The sequence below is a fragment of the Cavia porcellus genome, unplaced genomic scaffold, assembly GCF_034190915.1.
Source record: "Cavia porcellus strain 051 isolate PalLab524CR breed Dunkin Hartley unplaced genomic scaffold, mCavPor4.1 scaffold_7, whole genome shotgun sequence".
Lineage (NCBI taxonomy): Eukaryota > Metazoa > Chordata > Mammalia > Rodentia > Caviidae > Cavia > Cavia porcellus.
In genome coordinates, this window is record NW_026947490.1 from 16,797,071 (window position 1) to 16,814,013 (window position 16,943).

The window sequence follows — 16,943 nt, forward strand, 5'->3', positions numbered from 1 at the left end:
CCCATGTTTCTACTGCTTAATAGGATTGCTGGTTCTAAGAGGTAAACACTGTTCTTCGTTTCTTCCTGAAAATATTGTCTGTATACAGAAATATGTTTTAAGCATACGTTGTTGGTGTGCAACTGAGACGGAAAGATCACGAGTTCAGGGCCAGCCCAGGCAATTTCGTGACTCAGTGAGACCTTGTCTCAGAATTTTAAAAGCAGGGGTGGACTGGGATGTAGCTCAGCTTGAAGGCCCTGGGTTCAGTCCCCAGTTTGACATGTTGGGACCTGGGACTCAAGTCATGCTTAATGCACTGGCTGTGATGAGGGTCAGAGGACTCCATGTGGTCAAGGCTGGCCTTGCTCTAGCGCTGCCCACCTGCCACGTGGGCGGCCAGAGTTGGAGCAGACTGAACAGCAGTAGCTGCAGTGAGGAATCGTGGAAAGGGCAGTGTACTGATCAGCAGCTTCGGAGCAGGGTCAGTCCCAGTAAAATAAGGCTAATAATAGAGTGTTTTCCCGTGAGCTTTTGTTGTTGGGTTTTCACTGGGGGGTGTTCATGTAGGTGGTTTAGTTTTGTGTTTTGTTTTGTTGGCACAGGCTCTTGCTATGTAGTTCAGGCTGGCCTTGCACTCACTGTGTAGCCCAGGCTGATCTTGAACATGAGGCAGTCCTCCTGCCTCAGCCTCCTGAGTTCTGGGACTACAGGTATACACCACCAAGCCGAGCTTCCCTGTGTGGTTTTAATAAGTGCCATACATATCCCTTATGTAAGATGGTGCCTAGTTAGGCACCTGTCCTGTCACCTGTCATCTTTCTCCTGGAAGGTGGTGGTGCCTCAAGTCAGGCTCCTGGTTTCTATAGAAAGGAGATCCTGAGTCCAAAATAGGGCTGAGTCACAGGTAGGATGAGGACAGGCAAGTCAGCCTGGCCCTGAGGCCAGTGACCACAAAAGATAGGCCCCTCTTCCCTGGAAAGAGCCTGGGACCACAAACACAGCTGTGGAGCCCAGCAGGCATGGAAAGAGCTGAGTACCCCAAGGAGAGGAGTTGTCAGGCCCAGGGTGAGGGTCGCAAAGGCATTCTCTTGTCCTGAGCATCTGCTGCATGGAGTGCCAGCCAGCACCTTGGCAGCAGATCCCACACAGTACTGGGAGGTGGGTGAGTGGGGACAGAGCGGCAGGACTGGTCCAGGGCCCCACACCAGGAGCAAACAGCCAAGCTGTGCTCCCTTCCACCGTGGGCAGTGGCCCATGGCTTCCGATCACTGAGCATCAGAAAGGGCACTGACAAGGCCAAATAAGGGTGGTGATCAGAGTCACCCAGTTCCCCAGCCACGCTCTGAACAGGAGGCCCTGCAGAAAAGCAGCAGTGGGGGACAGGAATATGGCTCAGTGGCACAGCACCTGCCTGGTAGCAGGTGAGGGAAACCAGGCACCTGGTGGTGTGTAGTCACTGTCCTGTGTGACCAAGGCTATAGAGTTCCCCTGGCTGGTCCCAGAGTATTCAGGCCACAGGCCTGTGAGGCCACAGGCAAGGAGACGTGACTTACAGGCCTCTGTCTTTCTCTGTCCGGGCTGCCCTGCTCTCACTTGAACAACTGCAGGAGCTTCCACCCCACCTCCTGCTCCATCCTTGCCTGGCCCCCTGCCTAACAGCCTATTTTTGCCCAGCACCCACTGACCCTGGCAAGGTGCAAAAGAGACTTGAGAACCTGCTCTCACTCACCCTTTGCCCCCCACCCTTCATTCCAGCTCGCCAAGCCCAGTCCCCCTCCGCCCAGTGCTTGCTGCTTCCTCCTTCTGGAATGTTCTTTTTGTACCAGTTCCTCCCTCACACCCTTTTTATTCTCTCCTCCTCAGATGTCCCCCATCAGAAGAACCCTCCCTCTTCCTTTCCCCAGCTTTATGTTTCTTCAAAACAGTTCTCTCTAGCCAGGTGCCATGGTGCACACTTGTAATCCAGCACTCTGGGAGGCTGAGGCAAGCCAGGCAGGCCATTCTGGGCAACTTAGCCATTTAGTAAGACCCTGTCTCTCTTTTTTGAGACAAGGTCTTGCTATGTAACCCCGGTTGGCCTTGAATTTACTATGCTGTAGCCCAGGCTGGCTCTGAACTCAAAGTGATCCTCCTGCCTCAGCCTCCCAAGTGCTGGGATTACAATGTGCCACCATACCTGGCTTCTGTCTCAAAAGTTAAAAAAGGGCTGAGAATGTAACTCAGTGTGAAGGCTCTGGGTTTAACCCTCACGGGATCCCCTCTGCTGATTGAATCAGCATTGGTTACCTCCCCTCCATGTAGGCTTCTCAGTCACTGCCAACTCCCAATGCCTAAACAGGCGGGGCTGGAGTAGGTTCTGGGGAGGCTTTGTGTGAGAGACAGTGGTCAAAGCACAGCGGGTCGCTCTGCTCTGTGGCCAGGTGAAGAAGGGGAGACATAGTCGCTACCCAGAGTGGCCAGTGACTGGAATCCAGACAGCTCTGAGAAGCGCTCAATCCGCAGGCACCCCTAACCTGATACTCTCATCCCAGGCAGGTGGACGCCAGCACGAAAAACGTCTTCGGGCAGCCGAGGTTGAGGGCATCCCTGCGTGACCTGCGGTCCCCGAGGAAGAACTACAAATCCACTATCGAGGATGACCTGAAGAAACTCATCATCATGGACAATCTGGGACCAGAGCAGGAGAGGGACACAGGGGTGCGTGGCAGGCAGGGACTCAGGGGGACGGGTGGGTGGGGAGGAGGACAGCACTGTCCTGGTCCACAGCCTTCAGCATCTGCTGGCCCTGTTGGGGTGTGAGTGAGGGCATGGTAGGAATCGGGGACAGGGGCAGAGCCAGGTGTGCTAGTGCACACCTTTAACCCCTCACACTCTGGGATAATACCCCGGCACTGGTAACAAAATGACAGACGGAGACGGGACATGAGCCAGCCCAGACAGGTACAGGGAGCCCCAGGTGGCACAGCCTGCTCCTGGAGCCCTCTTCTGCCCAGAGTGAGTGACGGAGAGTGGAGCAGGGCCCCAGAGGACACCTGGGCTCTCATCCCCAAGGACTGGGCAGAGCCAGGACACCTCTGCTTCCTGCCACCTCTTGTGCCACTTGCCTGGTTGCCCATACTGTGAGGCGGGTACCTTCTGCAGGACCAAGATGGCCCTAGTCTCCCCAGTTTATGTCCCCCCAGTCCAGGAACCAGAGAACAGGAACATTGGGTATCACTGGTGTCCTCTGGAGTCCAGGCTGGCTCTCCAGATCCATCGTAGCCGAGTTACCTCCCCTCACCAGCCAGGCCTCGCTCTGGGCCTTTCCCGGAGCATCAGCTGCGGTACCCCCTCCATCCATTGAGCAGTCAGCAAGGGCAGCCCCAGGGAAAACTTTGATCAGAAAGGGAGAGTGGGTAAGTCACAGCTTGCCACAAGAGCAACCCTCTAAGGACCGGTACCGGTGTGTCACCCCTTCTTGGCAGCAGTCCCCCCAGAAGAGCCTGCAGCGGACACTGTCAGATGAGAGCCTATGCAGCGGGCGCCGGGAGCCGAGCTTTGCCAACCCCGCCAGCCTGGAACCAGGGCTGCCCAGCGACGTGCTCTTTACCAGCACCTGCGCTTTCCCCTCCAGCACGCTGCCCGCCCGGCGCCAGCACCAGCACCCCCTCCCGCCCGGCAGCAGCGGTGGCAGCAGCAGCAACAGCCCCAGCACCATCCCTGCCACTGGCAATGGCTTCCCGGAGAAGAAATGTGAGCCCGGGACCCTAGGGCTGGATAGTAACGGTCACCCATGTTGAGTTTATCTAAGGGAGGGAAGTGGGGTGCACCCAGGGGGTCACCAGGCACCAAGGGATTGCTGGCCAAACATCAGAGGCTTCCTGGGGGTCGTGCGGCCAGGTGTTTGCACTAGCTGCTTGCCCGCTCTTCTCCCAGCCTCCCTACTGTACCAGGTGTCTGCTCACTGATGACTCCTGCAGACCTGCCATGCTGAGAGGAAGCACAGGCGTGTGACTGACTTGCCCCTTGGTTCAGGGAGCAGACACTTGTTCACATCCTCATGAGCAGGGTGCTGTGTCCACCACCCCATCACAAAGCTTTGAGGCAGCTGGGGCTGTCATCCCTGTGCCCGTCTCCCTATGGTGACCCTACCACACATAGACAACCCAGGTTTCTATCCACAGGTCCCCTGCCCCTCCCATTGCTCCTTCTGAGTCTCTCGGATTCTCTGCACGGCACCTCCAAGGAAGAACTGTGGTCTCCCCACTCCACTTTCCCTTCACTGGGCCAGCACGTCTAGCTGCGCCCAGGCCCAGCACCCTCGTATCCCAGGCCCTTCTCTGCCTCACAGCTCTGTCTACTCTTCCAACACCGCTGGCTCAGAGATCCAGAATTTGCCCACTTGTGCCTCCTACCGCCCACTCTCTGTCTCCCCTCTGGATCCTCTTGGGAACCCCCTTACTGGCTCCCTGCACCACACACACACACAGAGACAGCCAGAGGGAGCCAGTGCTGGTTCTGAGGCAGAACCTTACAGTGGCCCCTTCACTCTCAGGGGAAAAGGACAAAGTCTTCAGCTAGATGTGCTAGAGTCTGTAACTCCAGCACTCTGGGAGGCTGAGGCAGGAGGATCCTAAATTCAAGCCCAGCCTGGGCAATTTAGTTACTTAACCTGTCTCAAGATAAATAAAAAAGCTAGGGATTTAGCTTAATGGGAAAGCCCTGGGCCCCACCTCTAGTACCACGAGAGAGAGAGAAAAAAAGGCAAAGTCCTCATTGTGGCCTACAAGGCCCCACAGGATTCAACCTTGTCTCCTCTCTGATGTCACGTTGCATTTCCAATCTCTCCTTGCTCACCGCGTCCCAACCACGCAGCCTCCACAATGCGCCGGGCCTCCAGGTGCAGCTGTGACCCTAGAATTTGCAGTGGTGGTTGCATCCGCTCACAGTGCTCTTCCTCAGACCCCATGGCTCCCCTGTCTCAGAGCTGTTCTCAGATCTGGGTCATCCCACGAGCCCCATGTAGCACCCTGTGGAAAGGCACCCACAGAGTGTCTGGGCGCTGGTCCATGTTCCCCCTGTGGGTCGTGCTCAATGCCTCCTGTCTCCACTCTGCGCAGCTGCCATCTCCACCTCGGAGCTCTCACTGGCTGATGGACGGGACCGGCCCCTGAGGCGCCTCGACCCGGGGATGATGCCACTGCCCGACACGGCTGCCGGCCTTGAGTGGTCTAGCCTGGTAAATGCAGCCAAGGCCTATGAAGGTAGGAGGTTCCGCCCCACAAGCTCCTCCCCGCCCAGTATTCTAGAACCCTCAGTGGAGGGCTTGTGGCTTTGCAGGGGAACGCAGTGGGCTCCAGAGCCAGGGGAAGCAGGTGGAAGGCATGCCCTGATGTCCGCCCACTGCACCAAGAGCCAAGGTTTCTTGCTGACCACCAGCTGCTGAACAGGGGCAGTGACTGCCAGATGCCTGGTTGTCAGTGAGGATTGCATGGAGCACCGTGCGTGGGATGTGGCAGGCACAGAGCGAGGCTTTGACAGACCGCACCTTGTGCTCTTGTCACAGTACAGAAGCAGTGTCCAAGTTACGCTGGGGTTGGTTTGACCACAGGTGACAGAAAACCCAAATGAAAGACTTTATTTTTTTATTTAATTTTTTTTTTTTTTTTGTCTTTTTCCTTTTTATCGGTACCGGGGATTGAACTCACGACTGCCTGCTTGCAAGGCAGGCACTTATGCCGCTGAGCTAAACCTCCAGCCCCCCCAAATGAAAGACTTAAATGCAGAAGTTTTATTCAAGATTCCCAGGAAGGCAGTTTAGGGACAGGGAGCATATTCACAAACACAGGAAGGCCCAGGCTCCTCCAGCTCCCTGCCTTCCCACTTAGCGGGAGTCAGCTTGGCTGCCGGAGCCCTGGCCATTGTGCCTCACTCCAGCTAGTGGGAGAAGGGAAGAGGTATCCTGGGAAAGGGGAGGGAAGAAGAAGGGGAAGAGAGGAACTCTCCCAGCAGGCCTGCAGGGCTCTGTCCTGTGGGTTCCTCAGGGCAGTGGGCATGGAGCGCAATGCTCTATGCTCTGTGACCCAGGGCCTCTTATGATACAGGAGTGCAGCCAGGGATTGTGTCCTGGGAGGAATGGAGAGTGGAGTTCTGGGAGGCTGGGCCATCGCCTCCATTTCCTCTAGGTCTCCTGCCATCCTGGGTCGCCTAGCATCCTGGGCCAGAACAGGTGATTCTAGGCGTTAGAAGCAGGTTAGGAAGAGGACTCAGTGGCTGAGCACCTGCCTAGCATGCAGGAGGCCCTGGGTCTGGCACAGCCCTGAGTAGGAGAAGAAGCACACAGGAGATCCCAGGCATCTCCCTGGAGACCAAGGTGGCATTAAAGGCCACGATATTGTCTAGAAGGCAGAGCCATCCAGACTCCAGCCCCACAGCCCCTGTCCCTGTGCAATCCCTCCCTCTGCCCCAGGGCACCCTGGGAAACATGAGCCACGGGTGAGGACCCTTAAGAAGCATGGTTGATGACAGTGATCACTGATCTGGCTGTGTCAGAGTCATCTAGGGAGTTTTATCCTTTCTTACAAAATTAAGAGCTGAACCGGAGAAGTTTGAAGGGAGGATGGCAGTGTGGCAGAAAGTCCTGGGAGGAAGCACACCACACTGAGCTGGCAGCTGCCTCCCTGGGAGCAGGACCAGGGCCGTGGAGGAGTGGGAGGCAGGCAACTTCCGCTCGTCACACATACAGGGCTTGCTTCTGTAGTGAAGATTCATAGGTGTTTCCTGTGCAGTTCCAAAAAATGAAAAAGACTAAAGGAATTCTTCAGTTGTTAACTTGTTTAGTTTCTGTTTGTTCTTTTTGAGTTGTTTGCTTGTTTGGGGGAGTCCCAGGGCTAGGGATGGAACCCAGGGTGGGTCTCACACATGCTAGACCAGTCCTTTATCATCAAGCTGCAACCCCAGCCCTAGTGTTTAATTCTTATAACAAGTAGTCATGGCTGTGCAGGTCTGTAATGCCAGCCCTCCAAGAGGCTGAGACAGGACCCAAGTTCACGTCCAGCCTAGCCAACAGGAGCAACTGAATGAGACCTTGTCTTTGAATAAATAAAGGACTGGGGATGTAGCTCAGTGAAGCCACACTGGGTTCAATCCTCGGTACCACCAAGAATGAGTCACCATGAGGGGAAGCTGGTGATAGGGGTTGATTCTCTGTAAATCTAAAAGTATTGTGAAATAAGGTGTTTTTTTTTTTTTTTAAGTGAGGAAAAGTAGTAGGAATGCAGATTACATTGGAACCCTAAGGGACCATTGTGGCTCGTCGGTGTTGTTCATTATTGCAGTTAGGAGACAGTTCCATGTGTGGGGTACATGTCAGAGAGACGCTATTGTGCACTTTAAACATGCAGCTTAGTGCCTGCCAGTGAAGTCTCAGAAAGATATTGTGCACTGGGGCGTGATGGCCCACACTTGTAATCTCAGCACGCAGGAGGCTGAGGCAGGAGCATCACCTCAAATTCAAGGACAGTATGGAATAAATAAGACCCTATCTAGAAAGAAAGAAAGAAAGAAAGAAAGAAAGAAAGAAAGAAAGAAGAAAAAGAAAGGAAACAAAGAGGCCAAACTGGAGATACAGCTCAGCAGCACAAGCACCTGCAAAAAAAGGAAAGAAAGAGTTCTGTGTGGAGCTGGAGTAGAGCCTTGGGCCTCACACATTCCGCCACTGAACTGCAGCCCCAGACCCCAGGCAGTTAACTCACAGATGGTTAAGGTACAGTGTGGTAAAGAGGGAGAAAGCCAGGCGGCACCTCATTCTTAACAGGGGCGGCCCGGGGAAGGCTCTTGAGGTCTGTGCTGTGCTGCCTTTTCAGCAGAAAAATGGGAGAAGTCAGCCAGGGCTTAAGCTTTGCATCTTAGGCTCCCTTGCAGGGTACATGGACATGTCCTTGTTTCTTTTTGTCTTCGTTTCCCGATATGGGGGACTAAACCCAGAGGCTTTGCTCTGAGCCCTTTGTTTACACTTTTTTTTATTTTTTTGGTCTTTTTTCTTTTTATCGGTACCAGGGATCAAACTCACGACTGCCTGCTTGCAAGGAGGCGCTTATGCCGCTGAGCTAAATCCCCAGCCCAAGCCCTTTGTTTAAACTTTTGAGACAAGATCTCACCAAGTTGCTCAGTCTTGGCTGGAACTTGCAGTCTTCCAGTCTTAGCCTCCTCTGTTTCTGTCACCCTCAGATGTCTCACCGGTTCATTGTCTTGCTCAGACACTGCCATTAGGGCACTGGGACTGTCAGCAGTTCCTGTACGTCTTGCCCCAAGTGAGTCTAGGTTAGGTCCAGGTATCTTCCTTTTCCCTGGCAGCCCTGCATGATTTCTCTGTCTCCTCCACAGAAGTGACAGTCCGTGTCCCACTTCTGGGACCTTACAAACCTCAGGAGAGTCTGTAGTTTAAGAAGCCCTTGTGTCCCCACCCTCAATTTCCATTTCATCCGCCATGGGCCAGAGCCTTTGAGAAAAGGGCAGGGCTTAGTGGTGGAGGGCTTGCCCAGCATACACAAAACCTGCATTCCATCCCAGCACCACAAAAATAAATAAATTAGCCAAATGTGATAGCACATACCTATAAGCACAGCACTCCAGGAGGCTGAGGCAGGAGTATCCAAACTTCAAGGCCAGCCTGGGCATCTTAGCTAGATCCAGTTTCAAAAGTAAAAAGTAACCAGGCATGGTAACACATGCCTGTAATCTTAGTGCTTGGGAGAATGAGGTAGGAGGGTCACCGTGAGTTTGAGGCCAGCCTGGGCCACATAGTTCAGGGTCACCCTGAACTAATAGCAAGACCCTGTCTCAAAAAATAGAATGAGAAAAAAAATAAAGGGGGCCTGGGGATGTAGCTTACTATTAAGGTCCTTTGTCCAGTACATACACATTTACATACATCTATACCAGGGCATTTGTGGTGAGAATGTGCTGGAGGTCACATTTGGTCACTTCCTTGAATTGTCATTTAGTTCGGCATCTTGAGCTCTCATACATACATGAGTAATCAGATCTAGAGTCTTGTTCAGAATTAGATCTTATTGTTTGTGTTATGTTTTAATAGGTCAGGGTTTGGGGTGAAACTCCATCCTAAATGGCCTATGAGGTCTATGTGATTTTAAAAAGAAAATATGAGCTGGAGACAGGGTACATGCTTGTAATCCCAGAACTCAGGGAAGCTGAGACAGGAGGTTCACTACAAGTTTGCAGCCAGCCTAGGCTACATAGTGAGTTCAAGACCAGCCTTGGGGCTGGGGATTTAGCTCAGCGGCATAAGCACCTGCCTTGCAAGCAGGCGGTTGTGAGTTCGATCCCTGGTATTGATAAAAACGAAAAAGACAAAAAAAAAAACTAACATAATAAAATGTGGACACAATTCATAATAGCTAAGCAGCCTATATGTCTATCAACAATTGAATGAATAAAGCAAGTGTATTTATATAGTGAGGAATACTACTATCCCATAAAGAAGGATAAGGCCATTTCTGGGAACATAGATGCACCTTGCAAGCATAGTGTTAAGTGAAATAAATCGAAGACACAAGTTTAAATACCTCATGGTTTCTTAGTCCCATGAGAGGACTTTCTCTCCTTTAGGTTTCTGTCTTCTGAGAAACCTAAAATATAAATAAACAGCAAAATAGAAAATATTCAGGGATATAGCTGCACGGCAGAGCAACTACCTGGCAAGCACAAGGTCCTGAGTTCGGTTCCCAGGACAAAAAAAAAAAAAACAAAGAAAGAAAGAAAATAGATAACCAAAGTAGGGAGATAGATTTTGTTCAAATGGGAAGGAAATCAAGAAATGGAGAGAGGGAGAGAAGAAGGAAGGGACACAAAGACCTGAGGTGTGTTGTGCACACGAACCCGCTCGCCACAAGGAGCATGAATTGCCTGTACCGCACACATGCGCAGTACTGATACAGAACAGTAACAAGATTCGCGCCCCTGCGGTGTGGTTCAGCACAGACACCCAAAGCCCTGGTTCCATCCACAGCACTGAAAAATAAGGCAGAGAAAACGCAGATGCAGCCCGAGAGGTGTGCGGCAGGAGGGCCAGCCCGTCTGCGTCCTGCACGGGACTCAGCCCTCCCCTCTCTCTCCGGCAGTGCAGAGAGCCGTCTCGCTCTTCTCTCTCAACGACCCCACCCTCAGTCCGGACGTCCCACCTGCACACAGTCCTGTGCACAGCCACCTGAGCCTAGAGCGGGCGCCCCCAGCCCCCAGGACCACCCCTACTATGAGGTAAGATTGCCCTGGGGACCTCTGGTGGTCCCTTACAGGCAGCAGGGAAGGGGGACACAGCGGAGGGGGCAGGAGTTTAGTCCATACACTAATTCCCAGCAGTGACCTGGACAGTCTCCTAGTCCATTAGCAATCATGACTTATTTATTTGTTTATTTAGGGTTTGTTGTTGAGACAAGGTCTCACTATGTAATTCAGGCTGGCCCTGAACTCACTTTGTAGTCAAGGCTGGCCTCAAACTCTTGGCAGTCCTCCTGCCTCAGCCTCCCGAGTGCTGGGGTTACAGGTGTGAGCTGCCACATCTGGCTTGACGACCATGATCTAGTCCCGTAGTTGTTCCACTTCCAACCTTGGAGAATGCTAAGCTGTGTCCCCCGCTCCTGCTCCCTGCCCCCATCCCTGACGTCTGCTCCCTGGTCTCCCCACCTGCAGGTCCCCGAGAATGTAGACAGGGCCCTCACATCATCTTTAATGTCTTCCCTGCTGGAGCCTTTGCTCAGCCATCTGGGGACCCCAAGGTGACTGAGGCTAAGCCCTGCCCTCAGGAGACTTTAGGGGAAGGAAGAGGGCAGGCAGCTGAGACAGGTGTCACTTTGTCACCTCACACGTGGCTCCTCACGTTGGAAGCAAGGCATTCGTCTGTGCTGGGCCTGGAGAAAGTGAAGGAAGGGGCAGAGTGGGCGGAAGTGGCCTGTGCTGGCTGTGGGTGGCCTTAGCCGTGCATCCATGCCCCAGGGCGCAAGGCCCTGTTTACAGCGGCCCGGTGTGGTGTCCAGGGGGCAGGGGAGGCCGCTTGCTGATCCGCCCCTCGCACCACCTTGGTGTCTGACCCCAGCCCCGAGTGTGGCCCACAGCAAGGCAGGTGTCCGGGACAGAGCCAGGGTGGCTGTGGAGGAGGCCACACATGTGTCCCTGGGCTCCCTCCTGGGTTCCCTTTGCCCCCAAGCCAACGACCTCCTGTCTGCTCCCACCTCACATGGCAGCTGCCAGCCCTGAGATTCAGGAGCATGGAGGGAGGAGACAGGAGGGCCCATGCTCCCTTGTTCCCCTCTCACCCTCCCAGAAGCCCACACAATTCGAGAGCCCGCAGCCTGTGGTGCCGTCTCAAAGCCCACTCCCGGCAGGATTCAGCATCAGGCCAGGAGAATCTGCCCAGAGCAGGGGCCCCTCACAGTGGGGCCCTGGGTACACATCTAGCACCGGAACTTAGGTAGACAGTGTCCCCTGCCTCACAGCCTGGAAGCTCCCTCCTCTGTCCCATGGGCTGCAAAGTGGCCTCTTACAGGCCACAGTGGGCTGACCATGCCTGGAGCTGGGTGACTCAGGGCTTAACCAAGGGGGTGCTCCTTATGGTGGGGCAGGGTGTCATCACCATCAGTACTGTTACCAGTCCTGTGCACGGGGTCCCCTTCTCCATTCTTCCACCTCCTGCACCTGGAACAGGCCTGCCCTTCAACCCAAGAGATGGCGAGTAGTTGTGGCCCATGGACACAGGGACAGGGTTCTCCCTAAATTTATGCTCGTGACCTCACTTGTGGTAGACACACTCCTCAGGGTGCGGCCTCAGCCTCGCTCCGACGTGATGCTTTCATGAGCCCATGCTCACTGGCAAAGTGGCCTGAGGGAGGGAGGGCAGCACCAGGGAGAGCTGGCTTCCAGATCCTGGCCACGTGGGGACTTGCCAGAGCCCTGCAGCCCTCAGGGAGCTGGTGCGCCTCGGGCCTAACCCTGTGCTGTCTTCCAGTGAGGAGCCAGCCCTGGACCTGAGCGGCAAGGTGCACCAACTGGAGGTAATGCTCAAGCAGCTGCACACGGACCTGCAGAAGGTAAGGCCACACGCGGGCCCCAGCCAGCCTCCCGCCACTTTTTTTTTGGTACCAGGGATCAAACCCATCCCCTACTACTCTTGAAGGTGCTCAGAAATAAAGAATAAAAGATACTGAGCCAGGTAGGGTGCACACTGTAATCATATCATTTGGCAGGCTGAGGCAGGAGGGTCATAAATTCAAGACAAGCTTGGGGAACTTATCCGGCCCCTATATCAAATTTTTCTGAAAAATGTAGCTCATTACAAAAGTCCTAGGTTTGGGCTGGGGATTTAGCTCAGCAGCATAAGCACCTGCCTGTCAAGTGTGAGGTTGTGAGTTCAATCCCCGGTACACACACACAAAAAAAGAAGTCTTAGGTTTAATCCCAAGTATTTATTTTCTTTTTAAAAAAGAAAAAAAAAAAATACTGTCCAAGTGTGGTAGAGCATGCCTAATGATCCCAGCACCACTGAGCCAGGAGGATCACCATGGATTCCAGGCGAGTCTGAACCATATAGTGAGACCTTGTCTCAAAGGTAGCCAGGCGTGGTGGCGCATAGCTGTAATCCCAACCCTCAAGAAGTTGAGGCAATCTGAAGTGAAGTTAAGGAAAAGAAAAAGAAGTTGAGGCAGGAGGATCACTTGGGAGTTTGAGGCCAGCCTAAGTATAAAGTGAGTCCAAGACCAGTCTGAAATACAAAGGGAGACACTGTCTCAAAAACAGCAAAAAAAAATGGTACATCTCATTTCCCAGGACTTCTACCTGTGGGACTCTGTCCATGAGAATTCCCCATGTAAGTACAAAGACATCCCTGGGCAAGGATGTTTCTTGCTGCACTGTTGGCAACAAAACCAGAGCCAGATGGCTGTCTGTCAACAGAATGGCAGTGTAAATCACAGGACAGCGCCCATTAAACCAGCAGATCCATCTACTGACTAACATGCAAGAGAAGGCCAGTAAAGAAAGCCAGAGCAAGTGCAGAGCTATTTCCTAGGACGCAGTTGTACTTTTTGAAAAGATTTAACAGCCGTGTGCCAGGAGGCACACATAGAAGGGGGCCTTCCAGGCAGAGCTCAGTGCTTATCTCCAGGGTATAAAAAAATAAGGAGAAACAAGGATGGAGGAGACTTGTGCTTCCTGTTCATCTACTTTGGGAGAAAAGGCAGGATGGTGCAGAATGTCCACTGTAAGTCCTTGAGCACAGGACCAAGAGGGTCCAGGTGAAACCCCCACCCCCAGCTCCACCCCCACTGCCTCAAGCAGTGTGGCCTTCAAAGGCACTGCCTTAGGGTCCTGTGTCACTTGGGAGAACACCTCTCAAGCTGTGGTGGCACCGGCTCAGGCAGCTCTGTAGTGTGAGGGTTGATTTCACACAGCAGGAGAAAGAGGGTCATGATGTCCTCGAGTTTGGAGCGGCTGTGGCTGGGATGAAGTGATGCCAAGCAGTTCATCCAGGGTGGCCTGGGTCCTTCGACCTTTCCATGCATGAGCCTGGGGACCCCTTGGAGCCAGTCCTGTCTGAGTTGAGCAAACTGCCCTTGGGGGAAGGGGAGCTGCCTGACCAGGGCCACCCAGCTGTGGAAGCTGAGCCCAAACTTCAACTCCACAGCCTTGCTCAGATCTGGGTTCCCAGGCCTGAGAGCCCCTGGGGCCACCCTGCCTGACGTCTCCCCGCCCCCCACAGGAGAAGCAGGACAAGGTGGTCCTGCAGTCGGAGGTGGCCAGTCTTCGGCAAAACAACCAGCGGCTGCAAGAGGAGTCCCAGGCCGCCAGCGAGCAGCTGCGCAAGTTCGCTGAGCTTTTCAGCAGGGAGAAGAAGGAACTCTGAGGGGCACACTGGCCACGGGCCCTGCTCCCCTCTCCACTGTGGGCTCCTGGTCACAGTGCCCCGCAGCCCTCTGCATGGACAGAACCCTGTTGGCAGTGCGGTCCCAGCCTAGGGGCCTGCCTGTGCACCGTGCTCAGCAGCATCTGAGTCATCTACCTGGGGTCCTGGGGCCACGGAGCCACCTTCTAGGACCCAGCCACCCAGAGCTGTGGGAAGACAGAGGAGGTGCAGGAGTCTGCATTCAAACCAGGCAGCCCCTGCAGCCCATGGTTGTATTGCTTCCGCATGAATGACAGGTCTGGCTGCGGGCCAAGCCCCTGCATGAAAGACAGTGCAAAAGGAGCCCTTTCCCCCCTGCACGCCAGAGAGGCGGGGCCCCCCGCAGGGCCACAAACCAGGGCTCCTTGGTCCCCAGTGTGCTAGCTTGGAAGGCCTGGGCATTGTCCCTCCTCAGCCCCTTCTTCCACAATGCAGTCAGGAGCACTTTCATAGAGTTTTAAGTTATTTTCTTGGGGAACCCAGGATGGAAAGAAGAACCCCCAGCAAAGAAACAGAGTCCACTGCTTTGAGAAACTATTTACAATCAGGACCATTTTTATGATTTTTTTCTATCAGCTCCTTTCCTGCAGGGGCCACAACGCCTGGGCTAGGGGCCCACAGGCCCCTCCACCTTTGAGCTACTGACCTAGCAGGCCCCTCGTCCCCTCCCCACACTCGCAGCACGACCAAGCCCTGACCAGCAGCCCCAGCCTCCTCTGGGCTCCAGAAGGCACCCCCAGAGCCTTGGGACAGGGCTGGAGAGAAACAGCCTTCATCTCCTGTCTGCTTTCGTTTTCCTCTGCAAGGCTCCTGCCCATCTCACAGTCCCAGCCAGAGAAGCCCGACTTGCTCACTGTGCTCCCCAGGGAGTGCTCGTAGTGCACACCCGAGACTCTGCTCTAGCTCGCCAGGCAGCCAGGCTGGTGTGGTACTATGCTGCTCACCCAGGAAACATGAGTTCCTTTTTTCTTTAAAAACAAACAACGACAACAACAACAAATTATATATATATATATATATATTCCCCCCACACACACACACACACATAGACTTGAGCCAGAACAAGTCTGTATGGCCCAGTCTGGATTCCCCAACCTGGAGCTAGGGATTGAGGCATGTCCCTTGTGGGCTGGGAGGCAGCTCGAGGGCCTGAGGGACAGGCAGGTGGGCGGGCAGGCAGCGTCCCCTTTCTGGGAAGCACCAGGCGGGGAGGAGTTGGCAGCAGCTTGGGGCTGAGAGCCAGCACCAGCCGGCCTGGCCCTCATCCAGAGACCCTGCTGCCTTCCCTTTGGGGCTGGGAACTTGGGGGAGGGGGCTCTGGGACTGCACAGATGAAGGTACTCGGAAGTGCCAGGCCCAAGGGGCAGGGCCAGAGAAGAGAGTATCATCTCAGCTCCCTATGATCCACCTTCGCTTGCAGCCCATCCCGAGAGGAAAACCTTGCAGCAGTGGGGACTGAAGGCCCTACCCCACAGCTGTCTGAAGCCCTGGCCAACTACTGTGATGTCTCTCCACCCTTCCCACCCCTTTTCGGGGGCTTCTCCAGTACCCTGCCCCCTCCTCTTTCCTCAGACCCCGACCTGGTAACTTGGAGCCTTTCTTCTTTCTTTCCTTTTTTAATTGTCTCATATCTTCAGATCATTCAAATCATTATGGGGACCTAATCATGTATATTGACAAGTGTAAATTATGATTTTTGGTTTATTTTGTTTTTTAAGAATTTCTGCAAAACAAATCTATTTAATTTGAGGTTGGTGTTCTGTCTGATGGCTGGAGAAAGCGGGCTTTTTTCATGTTGATTTGTTTCATTTGGATTTTTTTTTTTTTATTCTTCAATGTCTTTTTTTCCTTTTCATCCCTGTCTTGAGATTTTCTGGCATGTTTCTGGAGGTTTCAAAGGAAATAAATGTTTCATAGAAATGGCTCGTGTGTTCACTAGTGAGGCAGTTACCTGGAGCCAGCCCCAAGCCCTCCTGTGTCCTGTCCCAAACCCCCACCACCACCCTGAAGGTGCCACACACTTCCCTAGAACTCTGGGACAGCCACACCTTGCCTGCCTGTAATCCCAGCCACTCAGGAGGCCCAAAGGACATGTTCAAGGCCTGCCTCGGCAACTTAGAACCGTCTAAGAAAACGTGACAACTAGAGGACAGCAGCTTTGAAGTTTTGTCTTGGAACCTAAGCTCCAGAAATCCAACCCTCACAGTATGAAATGTGCTGAAATTTTTAAAAAAGTTTCAGAAGTTGTATGCTGGCCTACAAACCAAACCCAGCCTGAGGATGTGTGCTGGATTTAGAAAAAATGCTAACTTTTGTTTGAGACAGAGTCTTGCTCTTTAGTTCAGGCTGGTTTTGAACTCACTATGTAGTCCCGACTGGCCTCAAACTCGGCAATCCTCAGCTTCCCAAGTGCTGGGGTTATAGGCATGAACCACTATGCCCAGCTGAGTGGCCAGTTTTTAAAACTCGGGGATTGTAATGTACCGTAAAGCCAAATTTAGTTGGGCCAAAAAAAGGGGGGGGGGGGGCTGGGGATTTAGCTCAGCGGCATAACATCCTGCCTTGCAAGCAGGCAGTCATGAGTTCGATCCCTGGTACCGATAAAAAAACGGAAAAGACAAAAAAAAAAAAAAAAAAAAATTTAGTTGGGCATAGTGGTACATACCTGTGATCCCAGGCTCGGGAGGATCTCAACTTTTAGGCCAGCCTGGACTATAGAGACCTTTCAAAAATAAGCTGAGTGTGGTGGTGTGTGCCTGTAATCCTACCATTGAGAAGACAGGCAGAAGAATTGTCAGCAGGACTACCCTGGGTTACCTAGTGAGTTTAAGTCCATCCTGAACTACATAGTGAGACCATCTCACCAAAAAAAAAAAAAAAAATCTAGCCCAATAGCTCTGACTGTTTCTGACAGACTCCCAAGTCAGGGCATCTTGTTCCCTAGCCACAGGGCCTGTCCCTATGATCCCCTCGCCTTCAGTCTGTCCCAAGGGGCTGGACTCTGCTGGTTATAGTGACATGGGATCGA

General features: G+C 53.4%; 1 protein-coding gene across 11 annotated transcripts in view; it reads left to right on the forward strand.

Annotated features, from left to right (window-relative positions):
- Positions 1 to 15,835, forward strand: part of Sipa1l3 (signal induced proliferation associated 1 like 3) — a 218,558-nt gene extending 202,723 nt beyond the window's left edge. For 9 of the 11 annotated variants that reach the window (XM_063252656.1, XM_013149873.3, XM_005002541.4 and 6 more), the window contains 6 exons: positions 2,514 to 2,679; positions 3,447 to 3,714; positions 5,082 to 5,225; positions 10,104 to 10,239; positions 11,984 to 12,065; positions 13,733 to 15,835. In XM_063252656.1, the coding sequence (XP_063108726.1) occupies positions 2,514 to 2,679; positions 3,447 to 3,714; positions 5,082 to 5,225; positions 10,104 to 10,239; positions 11,984 to 12,065; positions 13,733 to 13,876 (940 nt within the window). In that variant the 3' untranslated portion in view covers positions 13,877 to 15,835. Of the gene's footprint in view, positions 1 to 2,513; positions 2,680 to 3,446; positions 3,715 to 5,081; positions 5,226 to 10,103; positions 10,240 to 11,983; positions 12,066 to 13,657 lie in introns of all 11 variants that reach the window. The other 2 variants (XM_013149874.3, XM_005002542.4) reach the window with 2 other exon arrangements.
- Positions 15,836 to 16,943: the final 1,108 nt, after the last annotated feature.